This window comes from Raphanus sativus, chromosome 6, assembly GCF_000801105.2.
Source record: "Raphanus sativus cultivar WK10039 chromosome 6, ASM80110v3, whole genome shotgun sequence".
Taxonomy (NCBI): Eukaryota; Viridiplantae; Streptophyta; class Magnoliopsida; order Brassicales; family Brassicaceae; genus Raphanus; species Raphanus sativus.
This window is the reverse complement of record NC_079516.1, coordinates 13,441,028-13,465,302: the sequence shown is the minus strand read 5'-3', so window position 1 is coordinate 13,465,302 and position 24,275 is coordinate 13,441,028. Positions and strand designations below refer to the sequence as shown.

General features: G+C 30.2%; 3 protein-coding genes and 1 long non-coding RNA gene across 7 annotated transcripts; 2 read left to right on the top strand and 2 right to left on the bottom strand.

Moving 5' to 3' along the window:
- Positions 1-6,217: 6,217 nt before the first annotated feature.
- Positions 6,218-6,774, bottom strand: LOC108811133 (protein GOLVEN 11). Its single transcript, XM_018583180.1, has 3 exons — positions 6,684-6,774; positions 6,504-6,565; positions 6,218-6,415 (listed from the first exon to the last, which is right to left on the bottom strand). Exons 1-3 carry the CDS (start codon positions 6,772-6,774, stop codon positions 6,218-6,220), a joined length of 351 nt encoding a protein of 116 aa, XP_018438682.1.
- A 4,159-nt stretch (positions 6,775-10,933) lies between these two features.
- Positions 10,934-11,474, top strand: LOC130495474 (basic leucine zipper 8-like). Its single transcript, XM_056986872.1, has one exon. The coding sequence runs from the start codon at positions 10,953-10,955 to the stop codon at positions 11,472-11,474; it is 522 nt and encodes a 173-aa protein (XP_056842852.1). The 5' UTR covers positions 10,934-10,952.
- A 442-nt stretch (positions 11,475-11,916) lies between these two features.
- Positions 11,917-12,642, bottom strand: LOC130495473 (uncharacterized). The gene is made up of 3 exons (XR_008934745.1): positions 12,522-12,642; positions 12,234-12,288; positions 11,917-12,156 (listed from the first exon to the last, which is right to left on the bottom strand). It is a non-coding gene; the product is annotated as an uncharacterized LOC130495473 (long non-coding RNA).
- Positions 12,643-20,501: 7,859 nt separating this feature from the next.
- Positions 20,502-23,038, top strand: LOC108809720 (dof zinc finger protein DOF5.4). Of its 4 annotated transcripts, none has more exons than XM_056986869.1 (2): positions 20,502-21,529; positions 22,386-23,038. In XM_056986869.1, the coding sequence occupies exons 1-2, from the start codon at positions 20,668-20,670 to the stop codon at positions 22,493-22,495; spliced, it is 972 nt and encodes a 323-aa protein (XP_056842849.1). In that variant the 5' UTR covers positions 20,502-20,667; the 3' UTR covers positions 22,496-23,038. The 4 variants fall into 4 exon arrangements, with proteins under 4 accessions (XP_056842849.1, XP_056842851.1, XP_056842850.1 ...); XM_056986871.1 differs by lacking the exon at positions 22,386-23,038 and adding an exon at positions 22,038-22,265 and having other exon boundaries at positions 20,508-21,529; XM_056986870.1 differs by having other exon boundaries at positions 20,512-21,589; positions 22,386-22,493.
- Positions 23,039-24,275: the final 1,237 nt, after the last annotated feature.

The following is a 24,275-nucleotide window of genomic DNA, read 5'->3' as shown; positions in this document are numbered from 1 at the left end:
TTAGGGATTGACTGGTTTTCCCGCTACCACCCGCAAGCACAGCTTTTGTGGTTGGTAGCGGTTGACAGCGTTTCAAAACAATCATACAAACTGCTAAAAATCGCTACAAACCGCTCCGAATTTCTTAAAATCAAAAGCTGGTTTCAGCTAGCGTTTGCGATTGCGGGTGGTTGCGGTTGGATAAAAAAATATTATACTTTTTTTTTCTAAATATTTTGAAACTTCAAAATTTAAAATTTAAAATATTATAAATAAAAATATATACACATTTTATATATTAATTTAAATTCACAAACAATATAGTATTTTTTTATAAAAACTTTAAAGTAGCTATTCATCATAATTTTTAAAAGTTAATATACATACATATATAAAGATATACACATATATAAAAAAGAAATAAAATATTCTTTAAAAGTTTTAATATAAATCTTCATAAAAATATATTAAAACTATAACTTTCAACTACTTAAAAAATTAAAAAATAAACTTAATATTATTATTAATATTATTATTAATCATATTATATTAACAGTTATTATATTCTATCACAATAGTATGTTTTTTATATTTTATAGTATAATATATTTATATTGATAATTTATTATTAAACCGCTGCAATATCTCATAATCAACCAGTCACAAACATCCCGCAAACGCAACAATTTTTAAACGTTACGCCAGTCATACAAAACGCCATGTAACACTTGAAACCGCAATCATCCGCACCCGCAAACTCCCGCACCCGCAACCGCAACCGCTGTGTTTGAACCGGTCAGGCCCTTAATAACTACGTAAACTTAAGTTTAAAAAAAGAAGTTAAACTCGGATTAAAGTATAATAGGAAAATAGGACTGAGACGTGACAGTTTATTGACGTGTTTATAGATTTTTTTTTTGTCAGCAACTAAACAGACTACTGTTATTGCGGGTCCCACCAAATGTTTTAAAATATTTTTTTTTCTTTTCAACTAAACGTATTGACTAGATCACTTTTTTTTGATATCACATAATAACATGATTTAAATATTATTCACGTTAACTAATTTTACATTTTTAAAATTTATAATAACTTTTTTATAAGAAATAGAAAACTTTTGATTGATTAATATGTAACAATAACATTAGATTTTATTACATTATATTAATTATATTACCATATGTATTTCATAATTATGAAAAAGTAAAAGTTAAAAATAAAAATTATTACCATATATCAGTTGAGATATATATATATATTATGTAAAATTTAGAAATAATAAATTTGAAAAGATTATATTATATTACTTGGATATAATATAAATTTATTTTGAGATTCTTTAACAAATATTAAATTTTATCTTCAAAATATTAAGTATTAGACACTGTTTGGTTGTTTACACATTAATAAACAATAAAAATAAATTTCAAGGTACTATGAAAATAATACAAGAGATACGGTAAACATTCATATTCTGAAAAATATGAAAATCAAAATCATGTAAACTGTAATCAAATATAATATTATATTATTAGAATAAAATAAACTATATATGATTCGCATAACCGTGTGGGTGATTATTTTATTTTTTACACACATAGTTATATGTTTTAAATGATTAATTGTAATATTTACCATATTACTAATTAACATTTTAAGACACAACAATTTTGTAGTTCACATGCAATAATTTAAATTTATTTGTTTTAAATTTTCTGTGATAGCATATTTATAAAAATATGTGATACAAAATTCTAAATTGAAAATTTTTATTGGTTAAGGATCAAGAACTTATGGAAATTATTATATTAAATTAATATCACAAATAAACACGAAATTAATTAAATATTTAAAAAAAAATTAAGTGAAAATGAAATATACATTTATTTTAAATAATTATGAAATACTTAATTATTTAAAAAGTTTATTTTATGAAAAAATGAAATATATATTTATATTATAAAAAAAAGATATGAAAGATTTTATTCAGATATAATTTCAGAGTAAATATAGGAACACCTATTTGATTTATTTGTTTTAGAATAACTGAAAAAATTAAATATTTATATAAAAATTAAATCAAAACAACTTTCTAAGAGGTGATCCAAATTAAAAAAACCATACTTGAACTAAGTCATTAACTTCTGTTTAATAAATAGGTCGGATACACGTGATAAGCCATATAACTAACTGCTTAGATCAAGTCCAATAATGGTATCTAAAGTTAATATGTCTTATTAAAAAAATAGTTCTCTACAAAAAAGAGTTTCAGATACTGGATTTTACAGATGTCATATTCTTATTGGTGTTAATATATTAGAAAGACTCAAATACCATTTTTTATAAATATTACTTTTTGTTGAAATATTATTTTTTTTTTACCTTAGAAACTTTGGCAGTTTCTACTAATATGGTTTGCCTTTAGAACACATGTTTAGAATTTTACATTACAAATTTTATATATTTTGTAAAATTTCTATATTATTTATATATTTTCTAGAACACATATTTATAAATTTTCTATATGATATTTATTTATTATTTACATTACAAATTTTTACTATTCTGTTGATCTAAAGATTATCAACAAAATATATACTATTATTTAAGAATTGAATTGTTGTTACTCGCCATATTTTTATGATTTTAAGATAAATTATTAGTTAACTAATACTATTTAAAAATTATATATATACCATGATATTTAAGATAGTTTATAATAATAACCTATTTCTATCGATATATATACTATTTATCTTCAAAAAATATTTATTTAGTACAAATATTTATCATGATATTTAAGATAATTGATAAATATTAACATATTTTATCGACATATATACTATTTTTTAAATATTATATTTAAAATATACATTAACATATTCTACCGATGTATATATATACTATTACATTTAAGAATATATATATATTTTAATATATATACTTATCATGATATTTAGGATATTTGATTAATAAATAGATATTAACAGTATATACCGTCAATATCATAATTACATACGTTTATCTCATATTTATTTTATGATTTTATGACAAATATTATATCCAGTTTCTCTGATTCTTATTAAAATATTGATCCAAATATATATTATTACAATATTAAAGTTAAAATTAAAGGTAAAGCATCACTGATAATGTGTCGTAAAATATAAATTATACACTTATGTTAAATTTTATTTTTATTTTATTTTAAATAATCATATTTCTAACCTAAATTAATTTGATTTGTATTTTTACATGACGCACATCAAAATCACAAATAAATTTATGCTAATAATGATTTATCCGTAAAATCAAAAATGTTATCAAACAATATATTTAAAACCAAAATTGTAAATATTGCATAAACTAAAAATGAAAATTGACTAAAAGTATTAAAATATGTAAATATGAAAAACTAAGGTTAAAACACTAAATAATACTAATAATTTGAAAAATAATAAACATATAAATATAATCTAAGAGAATACAGAGACAATGTTTTATAATTTATTATTTTATGTTTTGTTTCACTGTTTTTAAAATCTAAAATATAGAGAATATATAATGTATATTGGTTATTGTTATTTTGTTGATGTTTTATGGGTTGTAATTTTTCATAATTATTTCAGTGCAACTTAATTTCTTTTCAGTCACAAATACAATAATTTGATTACTATTATAGAAAATACTTTGACTCAAAATCCACATCCCATATATAGAACACAATTTAAACATTAATCACCAATATGAATATTGAAGTTTATAATTTAAATTATTAATTTATATTTTGTATCTGAGTTAATAACTTTTTTTAATAAAAATAAACATTAGAATTAAAAATTATTGTGTATATATATCTTAGTCCGGACAAGCGTTAACTAATTTATAATAACGTATAGACTGATACTCAGAGGCGGACCCACTAAAACAAATGGGATGTCACATGACACACCTTAAAAATGATAAATACTAAAATGGAGGTAAAAGCAAAGAAGATTCTCCAGCATTTTTGGTTTATATTGTACTTTGACACCCCTTAAAATTTGGGTTCAACTCTTGCTGACACCAAACATTTTTTTTTACATTTTTTCCATTAGATGTTTGACCCAGGTAATAATGAATCATGGGTCCGCCACTGCTGATACTGATACAGATACTTTAAAAATTTGGAATGCCTATAACAATAGTTTATCCGGTTGTGCTTAGGACCAACCTTGAACATTAGTACATTACATTAAGTCATTACCTAAGTTATTGACTTGCATATATACGTATATAAAATTAACTTAGGGAACCTAGAAACCGGTAAACACAAAAGTCAGGGCACGTGAGGATAGAAGCGCCGGTCATGTGTGCCCATTCTTTGCCGTTAATTAATGTGCCACAATGACTGTCGTCTAGCATGCGCTGGACTCCAACCAAGTTTGCTGTTTACAGTTCATATGGAGAATGGTCGCTCTCTAATTCTATTGTAATTTTTTTTTTTTTTGCTAAACTGTAATTCTATTGTAATTTCAAGGTGGAAACCAAAATTAAAACCTGAACTATGATGTATAGTGGTCCACTCTTAGTCCCACGAGACGACTTGACTGTTTGTTAAGAACCACTGCACCTCTGCTTCTCTATTTGGTAAGGCATCTCCATCTTAACTACATAATTTACTGCAAAATAAAGTGGAAAATAGAGCTAAGAAAAAACAAAAAAAATTATTCTATTTATAGAGTAAACATTTTTTTTGTTTTTTCATTACTCTATTTTGCGTAAATTATGGAATGAGATTGGAGATGTTCTTAAAGAGAAAACTACATCTTTGATTCGTTCAACTCTTTGTTTTTTTTTTTTTGCCAAGCTTTGATTTTCTCTGCTTCATTTTTATATGATGTGAGACATTTCTCCAGTCTCGTTTATCCTTCTCTAGTTTCTCTTTTTTTTTGAATCTTTTATCTCTCTGATTATAGAAATAATATTCAATGAGTAGTTCAAGAAAAAAATAATAATAATATTCAATATCCACAACCAAATTTATTCCAATTTTTTTTGTTCAACTCAAACACCAAATATAATTCACTTAGAGCATCATTATAGAGAGGTCTTTAGCAAAACCCTTAAAAGGAAAAATGCGGGGACCGAGAAGAAAAAGAATGGGAAAGTTCTTATTTAAGGGTCAGTCCTTACTCTCTACCGAACAAAAAAAACAAAAAACCCTTAGTAAAAGGAGAAAGAGAGAGAGAGAGAGGACTCCAATAATGATGGTCTTAGATGAAAGTGTTTGCACACAAAGTTACAAGAATAACTTTGCAAGTGATTCTCTCCTTCACGTGTGTTTCCCGAAGCCTGAACGTTTGGGTTATATGGCCGCATTCCCACTATGGCCAGATATCTTCAAGAAGCCCATTTCATATAGCCCGGTCATTCTTTAATCCTTGCTCATATAACTATTATCTTACTCTTCTTTTTTGAAACACTTTATTTAGGTCTCTTATATGCGTGGTCAACTCCCTATATGTATTAACCTTCATTTTCATAAATGATTCGGCACTAATCAAAATTCAAGATAGATTGTCCGCTTTCTCTGCTCTTTATCAGTCCACGTACTTATTTTATATGTATATACAGTATATCCCATTTTGTTTGGTTAAACAGGTCTCTTCAGCTAAATCTAACTACCCGAGTTTAATATTTTAAGCCATTTTATGAAAAACAATAGTATGTAAACTGCTCTATGTGAAAATGTTAATCAAAACTGCCAGACTTCAAGAGATAATTTACATCAACAAAATTTTCAATTATTATTATTCTTTTTTTTTTGAAACTTGAAAATTTTCAATTATTAATAAGATTTTTTTCTCCTAGTTTAAGAATTGACGGCGAGAGAGGACTGAAATTTCCACTTAAATTTTTCAGCTAACCACTTGAAAAGATTACGAATTCCAGTAAGAACTCCTTAGATAATTATAATTTTTTTTTTCTTAACAACCAATAATTAAACATGTGTATAGTGACATTAATAACCAAAAACGTCTCTTCTGAATACATACAAAAACTAACAAAAGTACCACCTGAGAAAAGCTTGTGTCGGCGTGCCGCCTACCATGATCAGTAGTAGATACATGTAAAACTTTAAAGAAAACAAAAAAAATTATCAAAGCCCGAGTAGTGATGCACCAAAATTGAAGCCTCATTGGGAAATAGAGGCTCATGTCTCATGTTAAAACACAAACACACACAAGTAGTTCTTTTAGTTATGCCTAGGAGGATGATGACTAGGGTCGCTGTAATCGGCCGTTAAACTCACCGTTTTGGTGAGCCTCTTCTTGCTCTTTCTTTTCCTTACCGTTTCTTTACTCTCTATCGCCAAACTGTTAATTTCATTTGCCTCGCCCTTCATATTTCCATACTTCAACGCCTTTCGGTTTCCAATTACATTTTCAATAGCCTAATAACAATAAATCATTCAAACTGATATATTATAACCAATATGTTAAACGGTCGATGTTCAATATATATTTCTTCATAAAACACACCTTGCTGGCAGTCTGAGTACTAGTGCTTGCTCCAAGCCCACCATTCTTCGCCGCTTGTGGAACTGTAGAGACAATTTGATGAGCGTAATTGTAAAATTCAATAGAATAATTAAACAATGAACATTTCATAACACTTGGTGAAACATACATAGCTGTTATTGTATATATATACACGCATACCTTGTCTACCAAAGTTTGCGTGGGAGACTTCAGCATGTAATTGCAAGATGAAAAATATTAGAAGATAGCAAAGGGCCTTCATGGACACCATTTCGTGTTTCTTTTCCTTCTTTCCGTTGGCTTAATGTATGTTTGTTTGTGTGTGAAAATATTAAATAGAGGAGACTTGTGTTTATGAGGTGGAAGAGAGGAGAGGTTTTATAACAGAGCGACAAAAAGTCCAAGAAGAAGAAAAAGAGCTCAAGGTCAAAGCTAGTATTCCAATAACCATTATTCACTTTCTCTCTTTTTCGTTTAAATATTGAAATATGATAGTTTATAAATAGTAATAATCCTAATAAACAAAACAAGAAGGCAAATGCGGTTAACCGTTTTGAATGTTGATTTTGCTTGGGGATTGTCCAAAGAAAAAAGAAAAAAAATGAAAGTGCCCAGCCCAATGTTGTTCAAAGCTTTGGGTTTCGGGAACTCATGTGCTTCAAATTATATTTACTCTCTTAAAATTTCCACTGTGATTGTAACATTCTTTTTGCGAACATTTTTTTATCACTGTGATTAGAGATGTCAAACAGGTTGATCCGTCCCGTCCCGTACCGCAGCGGGCTCATCTCTTTGCGAGTCACAGCGGGTCAGGTCCGCGCGGGCTGCGGTCTCCAAAAGGTCGTCCCAAGCCCGTACAGCAAATTGCACACTCCTTTACAAGCTGTCCCGCGGGACATACGTTAATGTAATGTATCCGATCATGCTTGACACTGCAGGCCGCTCCAGAACATTTCCTGATGCTGCATGCTGCTCTAAGATGCCTCAGGCTGCTCCCCTACATAACCAAGTTCACATAATTAATATACATGAAATGTCTACAATGCAAATTCTTCAAAATTTGTAATATATTATGCATATTTTCTCTATTAAAAGTGCATATAGAACATGAGATGATTATATATATATATGAAGTCATAACCAAACAAAAAGTGCATGTAAAAATGAGATGTTAGTGTATATTCTATTCTATTGATGTAACAAGATAACAATGATAAGTAACGAGAAAACATGAAGAATAAAATACATATCGAAAAAGGCTCTAATCAGTAACAAGACTAACTGTTTCAGCTGAACGACATCATGGTTATAGAATTAAATAGCTTAGTCGATCAAGGCTCTAACCATAGCTTATTCTCGTTACCGCCTTGATCAGAGCTTAGTCTTGTTCATGTTATCTTAACCAAATAAAATAGTTATAGTTAATTTTTTCACACTCAAACATATTTACATACCAATTAAAGATAATTTCAGAATATGTTTTTCATTAGCTTATAACTCCTAAGTTCATAACCAATTTTTTAGTTTTAATGAATAAAAACTAAATATAATCAAACATCAAAACTAAGCTGCTAATCCCAAAATTAATTAAAAACACCAAATTAAAACACTAATGGAGCTCAAAACATCATCGTCGGAGCTCGAATCATCATTGCTGAACCTTTTTCACTCTTTTTATTTTTTTTTGAGGTAAAACAAGAATTGAAGAGGAAAAAAATACGGGTCTTTGTAATCCCGCTGACCCGCATCGTCCCGTCCCGCAAAAGACCCAGTCCCGCAAAGACCCGTCCCGCAAAGCCCGTTAATTTGCGGGTCTGTAAAATCTCGGCCCAATCCCGTCCCGCGAAAGTTCTTTACGGGCCAGACCCGCGGTCCAGGTCCATGATTGACATCTCTAACTGTGATAGTAACATATATTTACTTATATCATATATTTACTTATATTATTTTCTAAGAAAAAAATGTTCAAATTCTATTTATATTATTTAAATAGTTGATTATACATAACGGTAAAACAATAATGACATGATAATATATTTTATGTGTTACAATATATTTAAAACCTAACTTTTTAAGATACCAAGTAGGTCGTATAATTTCTCATATAAACACCTTGTGTATTAGTTTGAGTTTGTGACTGCACATGAATAGAAATTTTGACTAATCGAATAATATAAAACGAAAAATAGATGATTAAAAAACTATACATAGGTTATAGGTAATTAATAACGATGATTAGGTTTTAAAGTTTTGTACGCATATAATTCTAACAGACTGTAAAGTTAATATACTAGATATACTAGCTATATGCATTAATACATATATCACACATGCATACACAAACACACAATCTTAGTTTAACAAAGGTCTGTCACGAAATCCTAGAAAGTGGTATTTGCAACGTGGTATTAGTCAAAGACTCGGAAGTAGTTTTCAACTTGGAACCAGACAAAATTGGTTTTTGTACCAAACCGAAGACGTCAGGAGGATTTGGTTTGGATCCTACAGACCAGATTCAGAGCATTATATGTTGTAAACGACTATTGGGAAATAGGTTAAGGTCGTCAGACATATAAGGATACTGGAATACTATATATAACTTTACTTTATTATGCAGTAGCAGTAAGAAATTTTGGACAGAGTTGTAGACTTGCAGATGTACCGGAAAAGAGAATTTAAACCAGCACCGGCCAACAAATGTGTAAAATCGACCAGAGGCTCTTGGTTTTTACGCTGTCGTTTTGGGGATACTAAAAACCTCATGTGGATGTGAAGAATGAGACTTTTTATAACATATATAACAACATGTAAAATTCAAAATTAGGCTTTACTTTCCAAGGATCTTCACGTGATGCTTCTCGTACTTTTAATTTTTGCACTCTAAAAAAATATCTTTGGAATTGAGAAAAAAATTCATCTTTTTATCCCACTTTTAATTTTCTTTTTGTTACAAAATCCCACTTTCAATTAGCTTACCATCGAAAATAAAATATTTATATACATGAAAAACTCAAATCAGCTTAGCGATTAAAAAATGGCCTGTTAAGTACGGCCCATTATCAACGATCCTGAATGCTACATGAGCTTGATTAATAGAGCTTCAACTGGTTCAAGTTTGGTTTAGACGAAACTTGCTACAGAGAGGCTTATTTTTATTCTGTTTCAAGAAAACAAGACATTGCCTCTCTGTAACGCTAGTTACATTTTGATCCACACTTTCAGAGCTGTTAAGCATCATTATCTCGTTTTAAATGTGTTTGGTTTCTGCTTTATTTAGCTTTGAAATTAAAGTTTATCCCTTAATCTCGGTCTAGAAACAATGCATTAATTACTGTCTTTGACTTTATAGTAGTTTGTGTTTATTATCGGCATTCTTTTTTTCTTATATGTTTCGCAATCTTACAATGAGCTGCAAAAACGGAAAAGATAAATTAACTTTACAATATTCGCATTATTTTTGTTCAAGTAGGTAGGCCACTTTGAAAAAATTTTACGCAGATGGTACATCAACTTGAATCATTTTTGCATTTTCTTTTGGTATACTTATAAAGAAATCATACCAGTCCTAGGATTTTCCAATTTTACGAATAGGTGTGAAAGGTGAAATTATGTGTGGTGATAGCTAAAAACGTGTAAGTTAGCATCCACCGGGCCATTTCACCGTTAAGTCCCAATGGTAATGTCATGACGCAAACATTGTAGTATACACGCATCAACATATGTTGGATCCGCACATGATGATGACTTCGAAGAAGTTTATATGGCTCAAATGTTTGTAAGGAAAAGAAAAAATGAAACAACAAAAATAAAGGTTAATAGAATAGCTCTTTGCCGTCAAAAAAAGAAAAAAAAAAAAAACAACAACAAAAATAAAGGTAATTGACACAAAGAACATTCACGACAAATATTCAAAAATAATAATATCAAATTGCATGTTTCAGCTGTTTTATACGTTTATAACTATCACACTGGTTTTCTCTATATGTTATAGAAGTTTTATAGATTCATTGTTTTACAGTATATAAGATCGCATGGGTGAGAATTTAAAACGATTCATCATAAACGTACCAAAGGCATTCTGAAAACTAGGCATGTTTATTTATGGTAAACTCATGGCAAATAAAGATTAAAGACATTAAAATTAAACTCTCTTAAGAAACAAGAACCCATAAAAGATATTAAAGCATGACAAAAAGATGTTGAAAACTTAAAATAAGTGAGATTTTGTCAAAAAGTATCACTAAAATTTAAGTTAGTGGAAGTTTCAAATGGTAAACACAGTTGTCTTCATGCAAGTTAATTCGTGTTATCATTAAATAGCATCCAACATCAACACTGATCTTCATATCTCTCCTATCTTTTTTTTCTCTCTCTCTCTCTCTTTTGGTGATTGTGCTTTCTTGCATTAAAGAGAAACCATCTTCATTGTTAGACATCTAAAACCTTAAAATGGAGTCTAGTGCCCATCGGTCTCATCACTGTTTCGATATTCTTGAAGGAATGTCACCACAAGACGATCATGTCAACTCAACATTCCTACCAAACGCTAACTTCCATGTCCCGTTGCAGTCCTTATCGAAACGCAACAACAACAATGGCTCTCACTTAGACCCAAACATTTACCACAACGAGTGTCTCGAAAGAAGGGCAAGAAGAATGGTCTCTAACCGAGAATCTGCAAGAAGGTCACGTATACGGACAAAGAAGCACATAGAAGAGCTGCAGCAGCAGGTCGAACAGCTGATGATACTGAATCATAACTTGTCCGAGAGAGTCATCCATTTGTTGGAAAGCAACCACCAGATGCTACAAGAGAACTCAATGCTTAGGGAGAAAGTCTCTTCCTTTCAGTTGCTTATGGCGGAAATGCAAATACCCATGAGAAATGTGGATGGCAGCATCAGTGACCGGGTTGTGAATCATCTCAGAGGAGAGACATCAAACCGGACCAACACTTTCTTTGGTAGGTAAAAAAGAAAAGTTTCTTGTTCTTGGTGTGCTAAAGCCAGTAGTAGTAGTACTATGATAGTATGATTGGCTCATATATGCAATGTGACTAATACACTAGTAATTGCTTGCATGTCTGTATATAATAGATAACAACAATGCAGTATAATTATGTATCGCATTAGTGCTGTCTCAAATTATTTGTACTCTGTTCACAAAACTATTAACAGTTATCAGTGTAATGAAATAGTTTTAAAAATCAATAGCTCTCTCTCTCTCTCTCTCTCTCTCTCTCTCTCTCTCTCTATATATATATATATATATATATAGTTTATAATTTAAAGTATATATATATATACTTTAAATAATAAACTTTAAATTTAACACTATCTCTATGAAAATTTAAAATTTAGACTTAATTTATATAATATGTTTTTTAAAGATTTTTTATTTATTTTTAGACTCCGTTCCTATTTGATGGTTCCACTTGTACTAATAACATTAGATGGCCTTGTCTATGAAGCAAATCAACTTAACATTGTTAAGTAAGGTTCCTTGCTTACATCAACAATTCTTCTCCGTCACAATATCTCAATTGGAGAGTCTACCATAGGTTGTTATCTCAGCAGTAGCTGAATCTTTACTCTCTTCTTCTTCATCTTCTTGATCAAGGCACGAGTCTGCATAGAAACACGTGCAAGGCCACCTGAAAGTTATTATAGCCAATTAAACCAACAAAAACAATAGCATTGTTCCATAACTACAACACAATCTAAAGCTTACTTGCTTGACATAATGGTTTCACCATCTATTATTGTTCTCTCCTCATATACATTCACTGAGAAAGAACAAAACAAATAAACGCATCAAATTAAACTTTACATGAAACTCGAGCAAAACAGAACAATGAAGCAAACTAAAACTAACGGGAATACTTAGCCACGAGAAACTGCTTGAACTCAGATTCGTACCTTCTGTACTTATCAAGATACCAAAAGAACAAAAACTATTAGGGTTTCAAGAACATTCAGCTAAAGACAGAGATCAAATCATGAATTCAGCAAAAATTACTTATAGGAGGGAGTTACGACGAATTGAAATCGTAGTTCATTGTATTCTGCATCCCTGAGTTATGCTCATGCGGAGGCGGAATAGCCGGAGACGTCGCATGTCGCTCGTCATGGTGTCTTGTCTAGCAATCATCATAAAGCGACAGTTTTTGAGTATTTTAAAATTGGGCCTTATGAGGCTTTTAAGAATAATTTGATATTCGGAGTAAAATTTATCGTATACAAGGGGCTTGTGAGGTGTATGATTAAGGCCCAGTGTACTACTCCATTTTTTTATTTCAAAATTGTAAAACATCAAAATGGAAATAGTTTTTACTCCAATATATTATTCTATTTTCTATTCCAGAAAATATATTCCAAAATGATTCCATTTTTATTTACTTAATAATTGTTAATAATACTTTTTAGTTTTTATTTATAAGATTTTACCAGTTAACCCAACTACTTTATGTTTATAGAACTTCTATGAATATATTTTATTAAAATTAAATATATATTATTAAAAAGTAAAATTAATTATTAAATTTATCTTGGTTCAATAGTGAGCATTAAAATATGTTTTCCCAAAAATAACAAATAATGCATTTCGTGATAAATAATGAACTTATTTATCCTTGATATTTTTAAATCAAACAAGAAAATTTTGAAATCAGATATTTTCATCTTCTGCAATTTCAGTATTTTCAGGTGGAGTTTCTCTTCTAACTTCAATTGGTATATCGAGTTCACGCTCATCTTCAATTATCATGTTTTGTAAAATTATACATGCAATTATGATGTCATGTAACATATTTTTTTTTTCCAAAAACGAACGGGTCTACTTTGTGTGGGCAATGCTTCACCGGTCTTATCAGTTTTGGAAATGATTTGCCGAATTATTAAAATTATTTATTTTATATTATCTTTCATTTACATTATTTATGTTTGTTTTAGTTTTTAATTAATTTATGCATCTTTTATGTAAACTTATTAAATAATATCTTGTAGAGTATCATATTTATATGTTGTTGTATTAGTTTTAAATATTATTTAAGTATGACATAAAAATATTAAAGATTTAAATGATTATATATAAACTAAAGAAAGTTTAACTACAAAATAGAGCAATATGTAAGACTATTCCATAAATAAGTAACACTAACCATTCTTTTATTTTGGAGTTAAAAATAAAATGAAATTTGGAATAGATTTTACTAAAAAATCATGTTTAGAGTAAGAAATGCCCTAAAATATATAGAGAAAATTATAGAGTATCATTGGAGATGTCTTAACTCATAATCATCGTCGTCACGTTACATGGAGTGGATTACTCTACAAAACAGTAAAATACTGTAATTAACCAATATAATTCATGATGGTTAGTGGGTATGATTGGTTGCAACTGTAGATTTATATTTTTGTTGTAGAATTTATAATGTAGGATTTTGTGCTGTAGTTGTAAGATTTTTAGCTGTGATTTTTTTAAAGAAAGTATGATTGGTTAACAGTATACATTCATATTAGAATTACAATTTATTATATTAATATTTTCATTAACATTAAAATAATAATATTTTTAATTAAAATAAAATTTATAAGTTAATTAGTAATTTTAAAATTTACAAAATGATTATGATGTAAATTGATAGATGTATTTTTATTTATATATGTATGTGAAACTTTTTTTATTTATATACCATATATATGCATACATATTTTTAATAGTAGTAACATTTTTGTGGAATATATATGTAAGAAATATATTATTATATTTATGTTAGTGAAGTATATTACAATACAGGAAATGAAGCGTACATGTTTTATAGAAAAGAGAAAAGTTTTCAAAAGCAGGCAAAGAGTACTCTAGAAAATTAGCTCTCCACAGCCACAAAATAACAAAAAGTAGACATGGCTGTGAGATTAAAAAATTAACCAAAGCTTGATTGCTTTTAGTTCAGTGTTGAGGAGAGAATTAGAGCTATCTACAACACTCATAGCTTTCTTCAATCACCCCAAATGTTTCTAATTCTTGCATAATTAGAGACATATCTTCATAACAGGTTCTGACAAAACCTAATTAATTATTTGTCATCCCTTCTAATTTTCAAGGAATTAATATACATAGATTTGTAGTTCTTAAATTATAAAATAAGGTTTGCAATAAAGATTTAGCTTAAAATGTGTATATCACTAACTCAAGGAACAACTTTAGATACGAGGTGGAAGTTTTAGAATTCTTCATTAAAAAAATTTTGATATTAAAAATAAATTATCTTTTGAAGTAAAAATAATCTAATAATCGGAATAAAAAGAACTTGTCCGGTTACTTGTAGCTGTGTGGTAAACCTATTACCATCGTCTTTATAAGTTACTAAAGGGTGAGCATGCGCTCCACGCGTGATTTTAAATATATATATATATATATATAATTATTTGTATGTGATCTTTTGAGAGATGGATTTATTGGTTATGTATTGGTGAGAATAATTATTTGTATGTGATTTTTGATTACATGAAGTTGACTAGATTGTATAATATCATAGTTATGATTTTTTGCATATGATAATATTTATTTATTTAGGCAGTATATTTACTTTAGTTTCAGAATCCAAAAGAGGATGTTGTGGTGTCATTTTAACTTTCTTTAAGAGTGTATGAATGCTTTAACGATGGTAATGTGTATGTTATTTTTATTTTTTAGATCTTATTATCTAAAAAATATATTTTGATTATGTATTAATTATTGATTGTGTTTTTCATCATTTAAAATTTAACTTCTCCAATGTTGAATATGATAACCATAAAAATAAAAAGTTATATGTGAGATTTTCTCTTTTATTTTGTTAGTTTGTCGGGGTTTGATGAAACATGAAAATGTAATATCGTAAATGGAATTTTAAATGACTTTTCTATTTATTTTAAAATATTATTTTCATAGATTAAATTAGGTATTTTTCAAAAAAATATTATTTGTTAACTAAGTTTTGCACCAAACTCATGTTATATTATGTATTTTACTACGCTATTTATAATTTATTTGTGTATTTTATTAGATTAAATTAGGTATTTTATATCACAATAGAAATTTAGTTAAATCATTAATATTTAAGTAACTGTATAAAAATAAATATATATTATTTAAATCCACGTGAAATATGTGTAATCACACTTTTTATTAGTTTGGTGCAAAACTTAGTTAACACACAAAAATACCTAATTTAACCTAACTTAAATATTAAATAGAACCTAACTTAAAACTAATTTAACTTAAAAAGTGTGATTACACATATTTCACGTGGATTTAAATAATATATATTTATTTTTATACAGTTACTTAAATATTAATGATTTAACTAAATTTCTATTGTTATTTAAAAGATTAGAAATATATTTAATAAGAAAAATTACAATAAAAAATGTAGAATAACATATTTTGAAACATAATAAAAAAACTAAAATGATGAGAGAGAGAGAGAGAGTATATTTCTATAAATCAATACTCCCTATGTTTCATTATAAGTGTCGTTTTAGACTTCTGCACACGGATTAAGAAAATATTTAATTTTGTATATTTTCAATATAAAAACATCATTACCGATACAATTTAATCAATAGAAAAATAGAATGAAGAATAAAGTTGATAAATTTTGCATTGAAACTTTAAAACGACACTTATTTTGCAACGAAAATTTTTTTCTAAAACGACATTTAATATGAAACGGAGGGAGTACAAATTAAACATATCACAATCTACTATCGAGCCAATACATGGATACACATACGCACACACAAAGCTACACTACAGGCAGTGTATGTATGTATATGTGTGAGTGGATGTCAGTCTCATCTGTGTGGTATGTATAATTAATGGAAGTACGAAAAATGAGAGCTGTGAGATGTTGACGGTAAATGGCTGTGTCAGAGGCAATGAATTACGTGACAGATGTGTTGAACGAGTTGGGACCCATAGGCTTGTAGAAGGGTTTCAATCTCAACCGACGACTGGACCTTGAGAATTGAGATCTCGACAGTGACCTTCCCACTCAATTTGAGTGATCAACAAACACTTCATATGTATTGGAGTCATGGAGTGTAGTGTCTCAAAAATAGTATTCTATTGATATTTCCATTTTTACACATTTAAAAGATTTTTTTTTTGTTCAAACACATTTAAAAGATTTTCTTACAGCTTTCAGTGCTTAACAAATTTAGGAATTTATTGTATTAAATGAAAAAATAGTCAGTATGTACGTGGGTCTGGGTGTTTTATCCATACCCAAACTCATATCCAAATCGGATTCAAAAAATCTTGTCCAAAATAAAAAGATACCCGAATATTGATTTAAGAAGATTAATAGATCTTTTCATTTAGTAGTGAAGATTGTGAAATTACTAGCTAGTAGCGAAGAACACCTGTGTGCCAATAGCAGTATTCTTTTTTTTTTCAAATATATTTGTTTGGACCTAAAATTGTGGCTGTTGTCAAATAGTTCTATATCAGTTTTATTGAGGTTTAATTTTATTGTTTTTGGTACAATCTAAGTTAATTTTCTACTTCTCATATGTCATTTGTATGATTTAAGATCAAAATAAACTACAAACTTATATAAAAGATTCATTCAGATAATTGTTAGATTTAACTCATATCAGATTTTTTTTGGTCAGATCGATTCAGATTTTTGGATTTAGTTTCTGTGTTGAAAGACTCATCGACATCTAGAGAGTGAAGTAGAGTTATAAAAAATACTTTTCATGAGATATATAGTTTTCTTAAAGAGAAAAAATATCAAATTTTGAAATTACTATAAATAGGTTTTTAAGATTGAATATTTTTCACATAATAAATACACAAATTTTAAACATATATTTGTTTTAACGTTTTATCCCTTTAAAATTTTTGTTTTCTTCTAAATTTATTCACGTGATTCACTACCGTTATCATCATCGTGAAAATAGCGATAAATTAGAAAGAATAGGGTTGTAATATCTATATGAATTAGTCATTACCTATGTTTTTTGAAACTAGTTATTACCTATTTTTGCTGTTATTTATAAATTATGTCGCAACAAAACAGACAATTTAACACACGTAGTTCATTGTTATGTCTTTAATAATAACCAAATAAACACTATAACTCGAAGGTTCATTGCTATATTTTGCTCATATATGCGTTTTGCATCGTCAACGCCAGTAATAACAAAACTAACAGCATATGAGCGATGACCAAACGATTACATGTCACTTTAGATGTACGTGCTTGCAGTTCTTGTTCTGCACCCGACATCTGCCCAACCACTTAGAGTGGCGGTCCATTTCATTTCTGAAAATATTCGTACATCGTCCAAATGTTCACTGTATAAAACCATGAGATATTTCAACCTAATGTATGTTTTATATCGCAGTCATAGATTCTTAATGTGAACGATGAATATGGATCTCAAATTCTCATTTTCCCAGAAGTATATCTGATAGGAATAAGTTAAAAAGTTTGGATTAAATAATGAGTAGTTAATATAAAATTTCGATACTATGAGATTTTCAAATTATTGATTTGTATTAACGTCTGAGTTTAGTTTGAAAATCTAAAACTAAATCTTTGATAATTTATATTTTCTTAGCTCTAATACCTAAAAGTTCAAAGTAGGCAGGGTAGATGTATAAAAGATAGAATAAACAAAAATAGTTGCGACTGCCGATTGCAAGTACCAGATTTGTACACATACTTTACATTCTCATGCCAAATAGTTTAGTAATTGTAGAAGAATTCGGTGATGTGGCTGAATATGAACCACTGGACTCTTGAGTCAGCAGATAAAGCGGGGTGCCGACAAGTCGACATTAATCCAATTTATGTGGACATCAACTCTTCCATTTCTCAACCCTTCCGCGTGTCTTCTTATCCTCATCAAACGCCAAGATCATTCCCAATACGAAAAAAATCATGGCCCACTATTATTAGTGTAGATTTGTTATGCAACCAACCAAAAAATACCATATATCTATTTTTTTTACCAAGTTACTTTTACCAAGTTACGCTAACATTATCCCACTCAAGATGAAAAGTTACTCTGGTTTATAGTAAAATTTTAGTCTACAAATATAAATAGACGAAAACATTTACTCTAAACCATAGTAACTATTTACATTTTGAATGGGCTAATGTTAGCATAATTGAGTGAAAACTACTTTTTACTTTACCAAAATTATTTTAACTGACTTTCAGTTAGAACCTCAATTTTTACGCAAAGTAAATTACATATTTAATCATCAAATTCCAAGTTTAAACCTCACGTGGGATTGTGTATATACATGTAAGAAATGATTTATTGCATGAGTGCGATCTATATCGTACGTGGAATATGTCTCAGACGCACTACAAATTAAAATCAATTTGTCACTAGTCAACCCATTGCATTTCATGTTTACCCTACTAACATATTATACGATATCACTACGAGATTTAAGAATAAATAGAAACATTGCACCTAAGATTTACACATTACTATATAGATAATTTTAATTATATATTAATTTTTAAGATTTCTGGAAAAATCATGGATAAGACTTGGGTTCACCCAAGACTTGGGTTCACCTCTTATGGTGAACCTTCAAATTCACCACCTCCCTAATAACCAATCAAAGTGCCAACTAGATTAATTATAAAATAATTAAAAAAATAAATAATATCATATTTAATAATGCTAATGTCAATATTTAATCCCTAAATTCAAACTATATACCTTAAACCTAAATTCTAAACCCTAAATTTTAAATTATAAACCCAAACTCTATACCCTAAACCCGAACTCTATACCCTAAACCTAAATCTTAAATCCTAAACCCAAACCATAAATCATAAACCAAGAAATCTAAACTTTAAACCCAAAATTATACCGTAAACTCAAACCATAGACCCTAAACCCAAATCCTATACTCTAAAACCAAACTATAAACCCTAAACCCAAACCGTAGACCCTAAACCCAAACCCTAGACAGTAACCCAAACCATGAACTCTAAATCCAAAATTTAATTCTTAACCTTAAATTTCAAAAGAACAACATCAATATTAATCCAAATATTTAGGGTATAGGGTTTGGATTTTGTATTTACGTTTTGGGTTTAGAGTCTAGGATTTGGGTTTAGGGTATAGGTTTGGGTTTAGAGTTCAGGTTTTTGGGTTTATGATTTATGGTTTGGGTTTAAGATATAGAATTTGGGTTTAGGATATAGAGCTTGGGTTTATAATTTAGAATTTAGGGTTTAAAATTTGGATTTAGGGTATAGAGTTTGAGTTTATGGATTAGATAGTGATATTAGCATTATTAAAACTGACACTATTTATTTTTTTAATTATTTTGATTTTTGAAAAAAATATTTAATATTTTTAATCATTAATCTAGTTGGCACTTTGATTGGTTATTAGAGAAGTGGTGAATTTGAAGGTTCACCATAGGGGGTGAACCCAAGTCTTGTCCAAAAATCATTGATCCTTGATTATAATCGTTTGTTTAAATACAGTATCTCATTGGTCGTTATAAGATATTAACCTCTCACAGGTCATATGTTCTCCATAACAAAAGAAGATCTGGAAACAATGTAGTTTGTATCATACAAAAACATATTAAACTATTCAACCTACTATGTCATAGTTGAAAAAATAATTTGTACCACTTGTTTACCAAAAGATAGTAAAAAAAATTTACCACTTGACATTTCAAGAATATATGCATATATCCCAAAAATTGCATTACAATTCTATTGAAAATTTGAGATTTGATGTGAAAATAATAGATGTACAACCACTAATTTATCAATCATTGGACCTTTGATGCGATTCTTTGTATAAAAAAAAACAAAACCGAAATATAACCAGTCGTTTCGATGCAAGAGATATTAATATACATGCAATTTGATGGGGCCATGGTTTTGGACTCGGAGCTAACTTCTTAATACAAACAGGAAGAGATTGTAAAATACAAAATATCCGAGGGGCAAAAATCGAAAGTTGAACAGAAACTGCCTGTTCAGACATATGAAAGATATGGTGTCAAAGTTTCAGAAGCCTTTCCCATGCTCTCTCTCTCTCTCTCTCTCTCTCTCTCTCTCCACAAAAATAAGTAGACCAAAAAACTGATTATAGAAAATTTCTTATCCCCTCCCTTGAAAATGCAAGATATTCATGACTACTCGATGACCGGAGGAGGAAGTACAGGGAGGTTTTACGGTGGCGGAGGAGGCGGAGATCGGAGGATGAGAGCGCATCAGAACAATATACTTAACCATCACCAATCTCTCAAGTGTCCTCGTTGCAACTCTCTTAACACAAAGTTCTGCTACTACAACAACTACAATCTCTCTCAGCCTCGACACTTCTGCAAGAACTGCCGTCGTTACTGGACCAAAGGCGGCGTCCTCCGTAACGTCCCCGTCGGAGGCGGTTGCCGGAAAGCCAAACGTTCAAAGTCTAAGCAGGAGCAGCCTCCGTCCTCCTCCGCCGACAAACCAACGACTCAAGACGTCGAGGAGAAATCCACTAGCAGCGAGAGCTCTTCTCTTACCGCCTCTAACTCCACTGTCCCCACCGCCGTCACCACCACCACCACCACTACCGCCGCCGCCGTGAAGGTTGCACCTTCGGGGTTTGTAGACACCGACATGCCTAATCTTAAACTGTACGGAAACAGGACAGAATGGTCGGGGTTGCTCGGGCAAGGTTCATCAGACGGTGGAGCTTCCTCGGAGGTCGGCGGATTTTCGGCGGCGGCGATAGGACCGACGTCGTTTGGATACGGGGGTAGTTCAGTAAATCAACTGTGTATAGCTGATCATCTGAAGTTGGAAGGTAATACTGTACAGCAGCAGTTTGGAGATCTAACGGCTCAGATTGATCCAGAGATGAGATATAAACCGTTGGATTGGGGAAGTGGTGGAGGAGATCAAACACTATTTGATCTAACGACTACCGTTGATCATGAATACTGGAGTCGAAGTCAATGGAGGTCTTCTAACCACCAAGATGATCGGAATGGTCTCTACCTTCCTTAAAACTTCTCATAGCTTCTTTTTAACCTAAAAATATACAGATAAGGTAAAGTTTGATAAGTTTTCTTTTTAATCTTTATGGGTTTAAAATTTGGATTTATTATATAATATATGACTGCTTGTGAATTATTTACCAAGAATAAAATTTACCTCTTGTTTCTAAGTTTTGGGAATATTATCCCCCGATTGCAATTTTAGGTGGCATGTTTTTTAATTTGGCTTCGATTTACTTATCTTTGTATTTTTATAGGATAATAATTTTCTGGTTTTTTTTTCAGTTGATATGTCTGATAAATTTATATATTGATTGGTCATACGAAACCTTGTCTTCTGCTTCTTTGATTATTATACAGACTAGAGTGAGTCGTTTAAGAGTGTGGTCACTGATCAGCTTCAGAGCGTAGATATTTTAGATCTTCGTTAAGCTGTGATAGCTCTTGACTAAACAATATGCAAACTCGATGTCTTATTAGATGTTTTTCTTTTGTCAATAGTGGAGCTGGCCCGATAGCCCTTAAACCTCATATATATATGGAAAAGCCTCATTCTTGGAGGCATGATGACGCCAAGGCACGGCCACTACCATGACCTTCTCGGCGATGTCTTATTAGATGTTATCTTCGGAAAACTCATATTATCGAGTTTTAATTAGAGTCAAATAAAAACAACTATATATTCCACATCAGAGTATTAAATATGAAAATACATCAGAGTATTAACTATGTAACTGAAATATGAAAACTACGTGAATTAAATATTAATTCATTTATACTAAAATATTATATATTAATTCATTTATACTAAAATATTAATTAAAAAATTGCTCGAACGATCAATCTTAGGTTTGGATAACTTTTTCTTCGATGGCGAACATAAAGATTTGGGGAATTGTAAGGAAGAAGAACGAGAGAGCCGTGCCGTCGCGTGGTTAAAGCCACTAAACTACGAGTGACTGCGCATGGGACCTACGTGTTAGTGTCTAATCTCATGCGCTACTTGCATTCCACGAGGCTAGAACCAGGTCCCACTTCACGTGTCTTAATGTTGATGGCCGACGTACTTTAGTCAGTGGTCGGTTTGTCGTTTTCTCCAACACCCAATCGTTGCTCGTAGAAGAAAGACTTCAAAGATCTAGAGTACGGATCTTCTGTGTTTAAGTTAAGAACACATTTAAGTAAAAAAAAAAAGAAGTTAAGAACACATTAAAGTGTGTATACGCCGTGTGATCTGAATGGTGTCAGCGCAAATCAATGGTGATGTTGATGAGGGGTCCATATTAGGTATGTAGGGAAACACTTGACAGAGAGTAGGTCCAGTATAAGGCATGTGCATAAGCTGATAGAATCTCGTATAAATCAGTAAATCACAGGGAAGGTTTGGTTGGGTGGTTAGCAGAGTTTGAGATCGTCTGTGTTAGGTCTGGGCGTATTTACCCCAATCCAAACTCGAAGTACCTATCTAAAATCAAACTGAAAAAGTCGAAACCAAATCCGAACCACTATAAAAATATCTGAACGGAATTTTATGAGCTTAGTATTTTGGAGTATGGGTATAACCCAAGCCGAACCGAAATCCAAAATAAGATCCAAAATTATCCGAAATTAATTAAATATGTTAATGTTTTTATTTATATGAAGATAATTTAGATATTATAATATTCTAAATATTTTTGTAATTTATTTTATTTGTTATTTTGAATATCTTTTAGTTAGTTTAGATAGTTTAACTCATTTTTAACTATATTTGTGAATACTTTTATATATTTTGAAATTTTTTTTGTCAAATTTTCAAGTTACAGAAATATATTTCTGGATAATTTCATACATTGGTTACAATCCGATTCGAACCGGATCTAGAAAGAACCAAACCGAATCCGATAATTAGTAAAAACCAAACAGATATTATGAGAATAATACTGAAATCCAAAATCCGAATCAATCAAACCGAAATCGACGGGACCGAATGCAATGCCTAGTCTGTGTGTTGGCTCCGTCATGTTCACTGATCATTTCGTTAAGTTTCATGATGTCTATTGTATTTTTTCATCGATCAATTTGTTTGACTAAGTTAAAGGATCTTTGTACTCCTAATTTTTTTTCTTTTGGCATTTTAGTATACCACAATTTTTTTTTATCACTCTGGGAAGGTTTCAACCCAAGTTACCCAACACAAATCTTCACAACACAGAAGATTTGACCCATTACCACGCAATTTTCACACTCTTTCACGTTGTGGAACGAGACAATCTTCATACTTACCATGATCTTTTGTCTGAGGAGATTATGAATATACACCCGATGAGTTTTAGTCTAACTTCAGAGAAAAAAAATATACCCACATCTATCAAAAATAAACAATGCCGAGTGGTTCAGTTTTTCTATGTTATGGGATTGTAACATCAAGATTACAAAATTAAGGTTTTAGTGGTAAAACAATGTGGAGCTTATGTTTTGGAGGTGAAACCGGATACTACAATGACACCTAAGTTGCATAGTCAATTTGGAAGCATAGGACAGGAAAAGAAAAAAAATATAATGTTGATGGTGTGAATTCGGTTTAACCGGAGGGTGGGCGTGTTACACATACATTGTAATTTAAATGTTAGTATTATACTCGCGGGGATCCCAAACACTTTCTAGACTCAAAAACTAATTCCACGAGATTCACAAAAATTCAGGTTTTCTTGCCACTTAAGATATCCATGAGTGAATACTACTCAGAAACCAAAACGG

What these genes read in the sequence shown, in the direction of transcription:
- LOC108811133 (XM_018583180.1), bottom strand. Translation starts at nt 6,774, where the DNA reads ATGGTGTCCATGAAGGCCCTTTGCTATCTTCTAATATTTTTCATCTTG. An exon ending in CGCAAACTTTGGTAGACAAG is followed by an intron (nt 6,566 to 6,683) that starts GTATGCGTGTAT and finishes TTGTCTCTACAG; the next exon opens with TTCCACAAGCGGCGAAGAAT. An exon ending in GTACTCAGACTGCCAGCAAG is followed by an intron (nt 6,416 to 6,503) that starts GTGTGTTTTATG and finishes TATTGTTATTAG; the next exon opens with GCTATTGAAAATGTAATTGG.
- LOC130495474 (XM_056986872.1), top strand. Translation starts at nt 10,953, where the DNA reads ATGGAGTCTAGTGCCCATCGGTCTCATCACTGTTTCGATATTCTTGAA.
- LOC108809720 (XM_056986869.1), top strand. Translation starts at nt 20,668, where the DNA reads ATGCAAGATATTCATGACTACTCGATGACCGGAGGAGGAAGTACAGGG. An exon ending in CCACCAAGATGATCGGAATG is followed by an intron (nt 21,530 to 22,385) that starts GTCTCTACCTTC and finishes GATCAATCTTAG; the next exon opens with GTTTGGATAACTTTTTCTTC.